Source organism: Gorilla gorilla, chromosome 13, assembly GCF_029281585.2.
Source record: "Gorilla gorilla gorilla isolate KB3781 chromosome 13, NHGRI_mGorGor1-v2.1_pri, whole genome shotgun sequence".
Lineage (NCBI taxonomy): Eukaryota > Metazoa > Chordata > Mammalia > Primates > Hominidae > Gorilla > Gorilla gorilla.
Window position 1 is genome coordinate 93552966 of NC_073237.2, and position 12984 is coordinate 93565949.

General features: G+C 43.4%; 3 protein-coding genes across 4 annotated transcripts in view; 1 reads left to right on the forward strand and 2 right to left on the reverse strand.

Moving 5' to 3' along the window:
* Positions 1 to 2046, reverse strand: part of LOC101147259 (ankyrin repeat domain-containing protein 18B-like) — a 66288-nt gene extending 64242 nt beyond the window's left edge. Inside the window, 1 exon segment of the mRNA XM_063696606.1 lies at positions 1745 to 2046. Within this exon segment, the coding sequence (XP_063552676.1) occupies positions 1745 to 1950 (206 nt within the window). The 5' untranslated portion in view covers positions 1951 to 2046.
* A 132-nt stretch (positions 2047 to 2178) lies between these two features.
* LOC129524455 (translation initiation factor IF-2) lies at positions 2179 to 10484 on the reverse strand. The gene is given in 4 exon segments (XM_055350019.2): positions 2179 to 2514; positions 2516 to 2558; positions 2561 to 3157; positions 3160 to 10484. Coding segments are annotated over 4 exon segments (1266 nt in total). The 5' UTR covers positions 3569 to 10484; the 3' UTR covers positions 2179 to 2297.
* A 708-nt stretch (positions 10485 to 11192) lies between these two features.
* The window catches only part of LOC134756891 (stimulated by retinoic acid gene 6 protein-like), a 50974-nt gene continuing 49182 nt past the window's right edge, over positions 11193 to 12984 (forward strand). For both annotated transcript variants that reach the window (XM_063696604.1, XM_063696603.1), the window contains exon 1: positions 11193 to 11282. The gene's annotated coding sequence lies outside the window, so the exon portion shown is untranslated. The remainder of the gene's footprint in view (positions 11283 to 12984) is intronic.

Below are 12984 nucleotides of genomic sequence, written 5' to 3' on the forward strand. Positions count from 1 at the left end.
CATTCTATACGACAAATGTTTCTTCTAACATCCCCACAATATCACCCCTTACCACAAGACCTCCCCCTTCAGTTTAATCTCTCCCACTCTAGGTTCCCACGCCGCCCCTAATCCTGCTTGAAGCAGCCCTGAGAAACATCGCCCATTCTCTCTCCATACCACTCCCCAAAAATTTTCACCGCCCCAACACTTCAACACTATTTTGTTTTATTTTTCTTATTAATATAAGAAGGCAGGAATGTCAGACCTCTGAGCCCAAGCCAAGCCATCGCATCCCCTGTGACTTGCAGGTATATGCCCAGATGGCCTGAAGTAACTGAAGAATCACAAAAGAAGTGAATATGCCTTGCCCCACCTTAACTGATGACATTCCACCACAAAAGAAGTGTAAATGGCCGGTCCTTGCCTTAACTGATGACATTACCTTGTGAAAGTCCTTTTCCTGGCTCATCCTGGCTCAAAAAGCACCCCCACTGAGCACCTTGCGACCCCCCACCCTGCCCACTGAGCACCTTGTGACCCCCACTCCTACCCACCAGAGAACAAACCCCCTTTGACTGTAATTTTCCTTTACCTACCCAAATCCTATAAAACGACCCCACCCTTATCTCCCTTGGCTGACTCTCCTTTCGGACTCAGCCCACCTGCACCCAGGTGAAATAAACAGCCATGTTGCTCACACAAAGCCTGTTTGGTGGTCTCTTCACACGGACGCCCATGAAATTATCTTTTGTTAATTTTTTTCTGATACACAGGGGATTTTAATTTTAGTTTGCTAAATCAATCTTCAGAATGCCTGCTTGTAAGGTCATTCTTAGGAAGGCCTCTGTTAACATAAAATGTATCTGTATAAATAAGTCTTTGTGTTTTCTTCTGGTACTTTTCTCATTTTGCATATGTAAAAATTTCAGTCGGCATTCCATCGGGAACTCATTTTTGCGACATAAAATTTCATTAGTTTTCTTCACATAGCAGGCATTTTATTAATAACTCATCCTTTCCTACTCATCTGAAATGTTACCATTATTAATCCCTGTGTATATATCTTACATATATTTCAGTGTTTTTGGATTTCCTATTCTGTTCCATTTATTTATATGTGTTTGTAGCTGTTAGTAAATAATTAATTGTGAGAATTAATAGCACATTTTGATATCTAGAGGAGCGAGTCTTTTTTCACTCCATTATAAAAATTTTTAAATGTCATCACAATGGTAAGACAGACAGCAAGTGTCATGCAAAAATGATAAAACCTTGATATTTTCATTCGGTTTATGTAAAACTGATAAACATATTAAGAGCTCACATTTTGAGAAAACTGAGTCTTCTCATTCAAGGAACCCACCTCCCACTTCCAAGTGTCCCTCTAAGAAGCCCCAGTAAAGAACCTATCTACCTAGGTGGATTCGGATGTAAAACCCACACAGGGTTTAATCTGAGAACTCTTCGCCTACTGAAAATGGCTCATGGTATTTTTGACATGGGAATGAGTTCTCATTAGGCACCTCCCTATCATGTATATGGCTCCATGTTTTGAACGTGGATATACTTAACTATGTGAGTTAAATCACTCAAATTATCCACCAAGTGCTACAGGCGGGAAATCGCCAGGGTTGGAAAGCAGCTGAGGCTCCATTTGGCTCCGCGGCTCGAAGGCCCGGCGACCTCCAAGGCCCCCGCCTCAGGCGCTGCTGGGAAACCGGGCCTGGGGGCCCCCTCCCACCGCGGGCTGAGCCCCCGCTACCTGTCCCTTCTGTCGCGGGCGTCCAAGTCCCGGAACCTGCGAGTCAGGCAGCGCTCCACCTCCGCGGCGTCGCCCTTGATGGCAGCCCTGTGGATCTTCCGCAGTTCCCAGTCCCCGATGTGGTACCCCCGACCCGCCTACTCTTGGTCCATGGAGCTCAGGAGCGCCTGGCCCAGGCGTCTCCCGAAACTGAAGAGTTTCCTCATGGTGGCGACTTCTCAGACGCCCACCACCCGCTCCTGAGCCGCCGCGGCTCCTCGTGGCCTTTCCACCCCGACCAAGCTCCAAATCCGCGATCCCCCTCCCCACCCCGCTATCCACCCCTAAATCCAAGATCCACCACCAAACCAGCAATCCACCCCCAAACCCAAGATCCACCCCCAACCCCGCGATGTAGCTCAGAATCCGCGATCCAGCCCGGTCCACCACAGCCTTCAGCAGCGACACTCGCAGCCTCCGACCTCTCAGACCGAGTGAGCTTAACTAAGCCGTTACTCGCGCGCCAGCAGTTGGGCGCTCCGACCTCTCAGACCGCGTGAGCCCAGCAAAGCGGTTAGGCGCGCGCCTGCAGCTCGGCGCTAGCCCGGACTCCGGAAGCCGCTCTCGAGCTCGCGTGGACGGCAGAGGGCGGCTGCAGCTCGGGCGCAGGCGCCGCTGGCTTGCGGGTTCTCCTGGGCTCGCGCAGGACGTCGCGAAATCGCAGGCGCGCATCCCTTCCCGCCTGAGGGCCCGCCTGGCTGTGACTCCCGCTCCTCTCCTCCTCCGAAGAGAGATGGGGTCGAGGGTCGGTTCCTGCCCCGGTGCAGCCGCCGCGGGCAGACCGCCTGGCTTGGCCGCAGCCACAGCGACATCTAGCCCCGGTTCTGCGAGGCTGGGCGCGCCAGCCAGCTTGGGAGTTGCCCGGCGCCTGTAGCTGGGCGCCCAGGTGGTGGAGCATGGCCTGGGAGGCCTCTGGATCGCGAGTGCCCCTGGCCTGAGAGCCCGCCAGACCCTGCCCCCACCCGGCTCCTCCTCTGCCAGAGCTCGAGACCTCTAGCCAGGGGCCCTCTGCAGCCACCGTGGATGGGGCTGAGGGCCGGTTCCCGCCCCTGTGCAGCTGCTGCAGGACAGACCGCCTGGCTTGGCCGCAGCCACAGGGACATCTGGCCCTGGTTCTGAGATGTGGGGAGTGCGGGCGGGCTCGGGAGTTGCCTGGAGGCTGCTGCCTGCACACAGAAGGCGGCTGCAGCTTGGGTGCCCAGGCGGGCTGGAGGTGCATGGCCTGGTCGGCCTCGGGATCGCCAGCGCGCCCAGCCTGAGGGTCCCCAGGTCGTGCCTCCCGCCCACTCCTCCACCTGAGGGGGATTGGGGCCGCTGGCATGGGCACTGGGCAGTCACCCCGTGTGGGGTTGAGCGGCGGGTTCTCGGTTCTGCTCCTGTGCAGCCGCCGCCGGGCAGAATGCCTGGCTTGGCTGCAGCCACTGGGACACCTGGCCCTGGTTCTGCGATGCTGGGAGCGCGAGCGGGCTCGGAGGTTGCCAGGCAGCTGCTGCCTGCACACAGAGGGCGACTGCAGCTTGGGCGCCCAGGCGGCGGAGCATGGTCTGGGTGGCCTCTGGAATGCGTGGGCGCCAGACCTGAGGGCCCCCCTGCTGGTGCCACCTGACCCAGTCTTCCTCTGCCGGAGCCTGGAGCAGCTGGAATGGCCACTCTGCAGTCACAGGGGATAGAGTTAAGTTTTCTTATCCCAGGCATGCACACAAAAAGGTAACTATTCTGTGAGGTAATTAACATGTTAATTGACTTCATTTTGGTAATCATTTCAGAATGTGCAAACAAACGCATCACATGTACAATTTTCTCTATTACACCTCAGTAAAGCTGAAATAATTAACAGGATTGAAAGGATAAACCCACAGTTCTATAGTAACAGTTGGACACTTCAATACCTCATTTTAATTAATGGATAGAAAAACCAGACATAAGCTTTATGAGAAATACAAGACTTAAACAACAGTATAAACCATTGAGAGCTAATATACATATACAGAACAGTCCATCCAACAACAGCAGAACATACATTCTTTTCAAGTGTATATGGAACTTTCTCTAGGATAGGCCATATCTTCGTCCACAAAATATGTCCTAATCATTTTTAAAAGTTTGAAATCATACAAAATATAATTTACAACCGCAATGGAAGAAACAACAGATAAATAAGTGAAAACTGGAAAATTCACAAAAATGTGAAAATTAAACAATACAGTCTTAAACTACCAGTGAGTGAAAAAATAAATCACAAGCAAAATTATAAAATATCTTGAGACAAATTAAAATAAAAACAAAACATACCAAAACTTATTGAATGCAGTGAAAGTAGAGTTCAAGGGAAAATGTATGGATATAAACAACTACATTTAAGAAAAAATCTCAAATCAATATCCTCATTCTATACCTAAAGGCAGTGGAAGAAAACAAAAAAAAAGACTAAATCCAAAGCTAGCAGAAGGAAAGAAATAATAAAGAGCATAATTAGAGCATAAATCAATAAAATAGAATGTTGGAGAGCAGTAGAATAAATAAACATAGATTCTTTGAAAGATCAAGCCTTTCACTATATTGACTGAGCAAAAGATGGAAGACTAATTATTAAAATAATAAATGAAAGCAGAGCCATTACTACCAACTTTACAGAAATACAAAAGGATTACAGGAGTATACTGTGAACAACTGTCTAACAACAAATTAGGTGCCCTGGATGAAATGGATGAATTGCTAGAAAGACACAAACTACTAAAGTGGCTCAAGAAGAAAGAGAAAATCTGAATAGACCTATAACCTAAGAGATTGAATTAGTAATCGAAAGCGATTAACAAAGAAACATTTATGACCAAATAGCTGCATTAACTGGTGAGTCAACCTAACGTTTAAAGAAGAATTAATACCATTTCTTCTCAAACTCTTCTGACAAAATATATGAAGAAGGAATACTTGCTAATTCATTTTTTGATAATAGCATTATCCTTATACCAAAGCCAAGGAGAGCACAAAAAAGAGAACTACAGCACAATATCCCTTATGAATATATAAGCAAAAATCTCTGCAAAATACTAGCAATACTACCAAAATACTAGCAGCAATACCGTATAATCAAAGGATTGTAAACTATCACCCTGTGAGATTTATCCCCAAAATGCAAGGGTGGCTCAACATATAAAAAATCAATCAGTGTAATGTACTGTAACAGTAAAATGAATAAGCACATGATTATTTCAACTGATGCAGAAAAAACATTGATGAAATACAATACCCTTCTATAATAAAAATACTCAATAAACTAGGCATAGAAGGGAACTTCTGCAACCTGACAATGGGATGTATAAAAAACCAACAGTTAATATCATGATCAATGATGAAACACTGAAAGCTGTTTTCCTAACACCTAGAACAAGACAAGGATGGTGCATTTGCCACTTGAATTCAACATAGCATTGGCAGTTCTACCCAGAGCAATTAGGCAAGACAAAGAAATAAAAGGCATCTAAATTAGAAATAAAAAACAGAAGTAAAATTATATCTACACATGATCTTATGTGTATAAAGCTCCAAACAAAACACAAAACCGATTATAACTAATAAAAGAGGCAGGATGCAAAACAAACATATGCAAATGAGCTATATTTCTATATAGTTGTAAAGAACTATGAAAACATTTAAAAAATTCCATTTATAATAGTATCAAAGAATAAGTTATTCAGGCATAAATCTAATCATGGTGGTACACACAAAACTTTGCTGAAAAAAGCAAGAGAGTGGAAATAACTGGAAAGACATTCTGTGTTCACGGGTTGTAAGACAATATTGTTAAGATGACAATACCATCTAAAGTAATCTACAGATTCAATGCAATACCATCAAAATCCCAAAGGCATCTTCGCAGAAACAAAGAAACTCATTCTAAAATTCATACAAAAATTCAAAGGATCTGACAGACAAAAACCGTCTTGAAAAAGAATATTGGAAAACTCACATTTTTCAGTTTCACAACCTACTACAAATCTACAGTCATCAAGAGAGTGTGGTACTGGCATAAGACCAATAGACTTTTAGACCAATAGAATAGAATAGATTTGAGATCCTACAAATTAGTCCTCACATATATGGTCAATGACTGTTCAACAAGGTGGCCAAGTCTAGTCAAGGGAGGAAAGAACAGTCTCCTCAACAGCTGGATGTCAGTGCACAAGAGAGAAGTTAGACCCCTACCTTGCAGTATATACAAAAATTAATTCTAAATTAATAAAAGACTTAAATGTAACGACTAAAAATATGTAACTCTTAGAAGAAAACACAAGGTAAACCTTTATGACCTTTGAGTTTTAAGTGTATTTTGAAGTATGACAGAAAAGCACAGATAACAAAAGAAAATACTCATAAATTAGATTTAATCAAAATAAAAAACCTTTATGCATCAAAGGATACTATCAAGGGACTGAAAAGACAACCCATAGTATGTGAGAAAATATGTATCTGATAAAATCAAAGTGTGTATCTGATAAAAGCTTAATATCCCACAACTCAACAACAGAATTTCTAACATCCCAATTAAAAAATAGGCAAAGGACTTGAATAGACATTTCTCCAAAGAAGATACACAAATGTCTAAGAAGGACAAGAAAAGATGCTAAACACCGTTATTCATTAATAAAATGCAAGACAAAATCAAAATGAGATGCCACTTTGCATCCACTAGTAAGGCTTTCATAACAACGACACAGAAAATAAATGTTGCTAAGGAGGTGGAGAAATTGGAGCCCTCGTGAACTGACTGCTAGGAATAGAAAATGATGCACTTGCTGTGGAAAACAATTTGGTGGTTCCTCACAGAATCACACAGAGAACCAGAAATTCCACTCCTAGGTATTATTCACACACAAAAAAATTGACAGCAGGGTCTGGAACAGATATTTTTACACCCAAGTTAATTGCAGCATTATTCGTTATAGCCAAAAGGCAGAGACAACCTGTGTCCATCAACAAATGAATGGATACACAAATATGATACATAAATAATAGACTATTATTCAGCCATTAAAGAGGATGAAGTTCTGATACATGCAACATGGGTGAAACTTGGAAATATGATGCTGAGTGAAGTAAGCCAGACACGAAAGGACAGATGTTGTATGATTCCACTGATATGAAATACCTAGAATAGGCAAATTTGTGAAAATAGAATGAAGATTAGTGTTTCCCAGAGACTGGGGAGAGGTAGCAATGCTGAGTTATTGTTTAATGGGTACTTTATTTCTGTTTGTGATAGAAATGAAGATGCTGGTTGTACAAAACTGGGAATGTACTTAATGCTACTGAATTATATACTTAAAGTTAAAATTTTAACACAATTTAAAAATGTAAATATAGATCCGAGAATTCCTATATCCATTTTTATTTAAAAGTTATTTGCTCAATTGCCAAATATTAAGGTTTTTCTGAATATATTTTTGTTATTGACTTAATTTAGTCCTATTTTGCTCAGAGTACAAACTGTCTATGATTTAAATCCTTTTATATTTATTGAGAATTATTTTATGGTCCAGTATTTAATCTATCTTGATTAATGTTCCACATACACTTGAAAAGTAGATCTGATGATCGTCACCTTTACTCTGTTGATATCTGTTTCACACATTTTGAAGTTTCACTAGGTTCACCCATTTAAGATTGTTAATTTTATGAACTGGCCCATTTTGATTATGACTCGACACCTTTATCTTTGGCAGTACTCCTGTTCTGAAGACCACTTTATCTAATATTAATATGGGCATACCAACTCTGCAACTTTGGAAATGTCATTCAGCCTCCCTGTGCCTGAGATCGCCTCACCTGTCAAATGGGAACAATAAAGCACTTCAAAGAATTGTTGTAAAAGTTCTATGTAAAACACTATTATAGTACTCTTATGCTAGGAATATATATCTATACACACATATATTTTTATAGTGAAACTCTCAGGAAGAGGAAAATGAAGTTTAATAGGAAATTAATGGCTTGAAAACAATGGTAAGTGGGAAAGAGTGGCTTTCAGTTGCCATGGTACAACAGGCCTCTTGTTTCCATGCCAGATCCTCTCACTCTGAATAGGATGATCAGTCATTGAAAAAAGACAAATAGCCTCCAGGGATGTGGCAATAGGAATATGATCTTCTTATCTCAGACCACAGTAGGATTCCTGGGCAATTGCTTTCTTCATCACCATTATATTTATTTATTTCACCAGATGCACATTAAGGTCCACAGATCTGATTCTGCAGCACCTGACTGTAGCCAACTCCTTGGTCATTCTCTCTAAAAAATGCTCCATATCCTTGTCAATGCTTGGTATTGGAAATCCTTTTAATTTAAGTCATTCTGGTGGTAGTTTTGGTATCTCATTATAATTTCAATGTCCATGATACAGCTATTTTTTTTTTTTTTTTTTGAGACAGAGTCTGACTCTGTTGCCCAGGCTGGAGTGCAGTGGTGCCATCTCACTGACTGCAACCTCTGCCTCCCAGGTTCAAGTGATTCCTGTGCCTCAGCCTCCTTAGTAGCTGGGATTATAGGTGTGCACCACCAAGCCCAGGTAATTTTTGTATTTTTAGTAGAGATGGGGTTTTGTCATGTTGCCCAGGCTGGTCTCCAACTCCTGGCCTCAAGGGATCCACCCACCTCGACCTCCCAAAGTGTTGGGATTACAGGCATGAGCCACTGCACCCAGTCATGACATAGCTATTAATATAGAACTTTTCATGTGGGCCTATAGGTCAATCTAGGAATTCGCCCTTTCAGAGGCTATTCATATTTATATGCATATTGGTGCATGGCAGGGGTTGGTGTATACACCTTGGTGTATGGCTGAGCCATAACTGGAGCATACCTGAGAATAACCCTATTCTAAGTGTGTTTGGAGTCCCAGGCTAAGGAATCCAGGAGTAGCCAACACTGAGATTCACTACCTATCTATGAAGGACAGCCATATCCCTGCCCCATCCCTTGGAACACAGGCTGTACAGGTGATCGAGGCCCTTTGTTTTGGGTTAAATGGAGATTGCTAGAAGGAGGGTTCTGAGTGAAAATGCTATACGCTATATGGACTACATGCTTTTTTTTTTTTTTATACAAACGGTAGTGTTTCTCCAGGCCAGCCCACCACCACTGGACCACCCCTGTATATAACTCCTGAAAAAACCTTATGTTTCCTTCACTGGTTCTGCCTCTCTTACAGTGCCATCCCAATCGGAATCAATGGGGATCCGGAAGGACAACTGGCCATTTAGATAACATTTGAAAATTAACCAATGTAATTGGTTACATTGTAACATTATTATTAAAATATTATTTTAAAATTATTATTATATAACAGTAACATATTATTATTAAAAATACATATGAACATTTCAATAAAGGCAGAAAAAGCACTTGATATTGAATGCTTTCCTCTTGATTTTACAACCAAGACAAGGAAGTCCATTATCACTATCTCTATTCAATAGTGGACATACTAGCCAGCAACAAAACTAAAAGGTATAAAGATTACAGGAAAGTTAAACCATCTCTATTCACAGATTGGAAGATTGTAATCACATAAATTCCAAAAGACTCTACAGAGTCTTTTGGACTCCCTTACAAATAATAAGGGAACTTAGCAAGATGCTTGAATATAACATCAATGTGTAAAAATCAATAGGATTTCTATATTCTTACAACAAACGAGAATATAAAAAAATAAAATGCTATTTAACATCGCATTTAAAACACTGCTCAAGAATAAATCTAATGAAATATACGTTTGATCTCTATACTGCAATCGATCCAAGCACAACTTGCATCCAAACATTAAGATATAAATACATGTACAATCTACAAAATATCACCAGGAAAAATTAGAGGCCACTTAAATAAATGGTGGGAAATAATGATATTAATGGATTGAAGGACAGTATTGTTAATATACTAGTTTTCCCCAAACAGATCTACAGATCCAACGCAAGCCCAGTACAAATCCTAGCAGTTTTGTTTTTTTTTTAAACTGACAAGCTAATTCCAAAATTCACCTAGAAATACAATAGCCTTAGAATAAGCCAAAGCAATCTTGGGAGAATAAAGTCACAGGACTTCAAGACTTATTATAAAGCTACATGAATTAACACAGTTTGATAGTGGTATAAAGTTAGAAAAAGACCACTCCCTCCAGCTCCCCATTCTGCCCCCATCCCTGGAAGGCGCTGGCAGCTTTCCCCATCCGATCTGCATGGGTCAAAGGGCGCTGACGGAGGGCCTGACCGACCGGGATGGGAAACAAAGCGGCCCTGAGATCACTTTAGGCCACCTTCTGCCCCTCAGTGCTTTCGGATAGAAAAGGTTTTCCTTCTTGGTCTAGGAAGCCCACTAAGAAGAAAGCCTGGGCTGTGGAGTTACGAGGAAGGGAATGAATAGTACACGGGGGCCAGGCGCGTCTCCCCAGGAACCAGAAGGCCTTTAGCTCTATTAGTTCAGAACGACTTCCAGCGAGTCCCAGCCCTTTTCCATCGCCAGCGCAACGATCGCCGGAATCCAGGCGCCATCCAGGCCCCTCTGTTCTCTGAAAAGACCACGCAGCCTCCAGTGACATCACGGAGACGAAAGGCCTTGGCCACCTGTGGTAGCCATGATAAAACCTAGGGAAAACGGAGCTCGAAGTAGCTTATTTTATTTATTTATTTATTTATTTATTTATTTATTTATTTATTTATTTATTTATTTATTAAGGAGTCTTGCTCTGTCGCCCAGGCTGTGGTGCAGTGGCGCGATCTCGGCTCACTGCAACCTCTGCCTCCCAGGTTCAAGCGATTCTCCTGCCTCAGCCTCCCCAGTAGCTGGGATTACAGGCGCCCACCATCACGCCCGGCTAATTTTTGTATTTTTCGTAGACGGGGTTTCAGCATCTTGGCGAGGCTGGTCTTGAACTCCTGACTTCGTGATCCACCCGTCTCGGACTCCCAAAGTGCTGGGATTACAGGCGTGAGCCACGGCGCCCGGCCTGGAGCTTGTGTTACTAAAAGACATGCAAACGCCCTTAACCGCTAAGCTCCTGAGGGGTAACGGTATGCTACAAAAGTGCTTCTGAGCTATTTACTCCTGGAGGCTTGGTCCGAGTGACCGCAGCAGTGGGCGCAGTGGAAGAGAAGGAGAACGTGTTGGCCCGGGCCTCCATAACCATGGCTGCTAGGGGCGGGGACTGGGAGCGCGGGTCCCGGGACTGGGAGCGCGGGTCCCAGGCCAGGGTGCGGGCTGGGAAGACTCGGTCCTTCACTGCCCCAGCAGGCCACGCGCCCGCGCGTAGCCTCCCGTCCCGCTAGCAGCACGCTGCGTGGCTGCTCGTTGGCTACTTACGACGGAAGCTCGGTTGGGGTTTCTGCAGAAGTTTCCCCTTTGGGCGGTGGCGGAGCTGGTAAGCGCGCTAGTAGCAGCTCTGGCAGAAGCAACGGTGACTTCGAGGGATGGCGGCGGCTGCAACAGGACCTGCAGCATCCCAGAGGTGCGTGTTTTTCCTTCCCTTTGCTATTTATTTTATCCCCCTTTCCTTGGCTAGTGGGTCCTGCTGAAGTCGTTGTTTTCCTGAGAGGTTTTTTTCCAGAGCTTCTCAGATGCTCTAATCCACTGCGGCGTTAGAGGTGAGAGAGTCTTTTCTGCTTCCTCCACCCCTGGCTGACGCGCCTCCTCCCAGCAGCACCTGATTGGGACCCAGGGTCCTGTGGTTACTGCGTCTCCGCCCCAGTATTGAGATTTTCAGTCTTCTCGCGTTACCTCAGACTCCTGTCTTGCCCTTTCCATTTCCAGACTCTTGCATTCCTGCAGCTTCTGAGAAAAACCTCCTCCATTTATTGGGAACATGGTTGACAACTGTAGTTGGGCTGAAAGGACTTTTTTTTTTTTTAATGGCAGTTATGACTAGAAGAGAAAAGTGGACTCTGGGCTCGATGAAAATTAATTTTTTCGTTTGACATCATTGTTGCCATTCTTATGTAAAAGTGCCGGTATGAAGTCAGTCTAGTCTACTGGAACAAAAACCTTTTCCTCACGTCCCTGAAACTTTCCGGATGTCTTGTCATAGTTCATTATTCACTCATTTGTTTATTCATCAAAAAATGTTTTAGGAGTTGCTGTGTGCAAAGGCGCTGATTGCTGTGGGTTAGTCTTAGTTATATACTTAGCTAACCAAGAAATCACTTCTTGCAGGTGTGCAGTGAAGACAAACTATAAAGCTGTAAAGGAATGTAAAAGAGCAAGAGTTAAATAATAGGAGTTAAAGAAGAGCCTAAAGAAAAATGATGCTGTGGGTCACAGAATTTAACCAGGAGGTTTTTGTTTTTCATTTTGTTTGTTTGTTTTTTGCTTTAAAGCACAGAAAAAAGGAAACCCTGTTTTGTTGTTATAATCTAACATAAGTAACGTTAACAATTTGAGGCAAGACGGCGTCTTTTCTAGCTATGGCTTTTATAAGAAATGTGCCATAGGATGCTGGAGCCTCTGTTAAGGTGATATTTGAGCAGAGACCTGAAGAAGCAAGAGAATTCGCTTAGAAGTTCTGGGGAAAGAGCATTCCAGGCAGGACCAAGAGCCAGTGCAGAGATCCTGAAGTAGGCATGAAGTTGGCCTGTGTATGGAGCAGCAAAAAGGCCCTTTTTATTAGAGGGCACATTTGATTAGGAGATAAGGTTGGACAGGAAACTAGGAGCCACGTCCTGTATGGCCTTTTAGGGCCCAGGTATGTTTTTTGAATCTAAATATATAGACCTTTAGATACCAGCAATAAGGCTTCTGGGATCAGTTTTGGGATAATGTTACAGGAAGCAGTGAAAATTTTTCTCTGTAATTCCTTATATTAGATAGCTATTACTTTGAATTTACATTTCTTAATTGTCATGTTAGGGCTAGTGCATCCTTTGGAAATCCAGTTTGTATAAAAGTTGCTTTTAGGCTCAACGCGGTGGCTAATGTCTGTAATCCCAGCACTTTGGGAGGCCAAGGAGGGCGGATCCCTTGAGGTTAGGAGTTCGAGACCAACCCGGCCAACATGGTGAAACCCTGTTTGTACTAAAAATACAAAACAAACTTTAGCGGGGTGTGGTGGTGTGGATCTGTTGTCCCAGCTACTCAGGAGGCTGAGGCAGGAGAATTGCTTTAACCTGGGAAGCAGAGTTTGCAGTGAGCTGAGATTGTGCCACTGCACTCCAGCC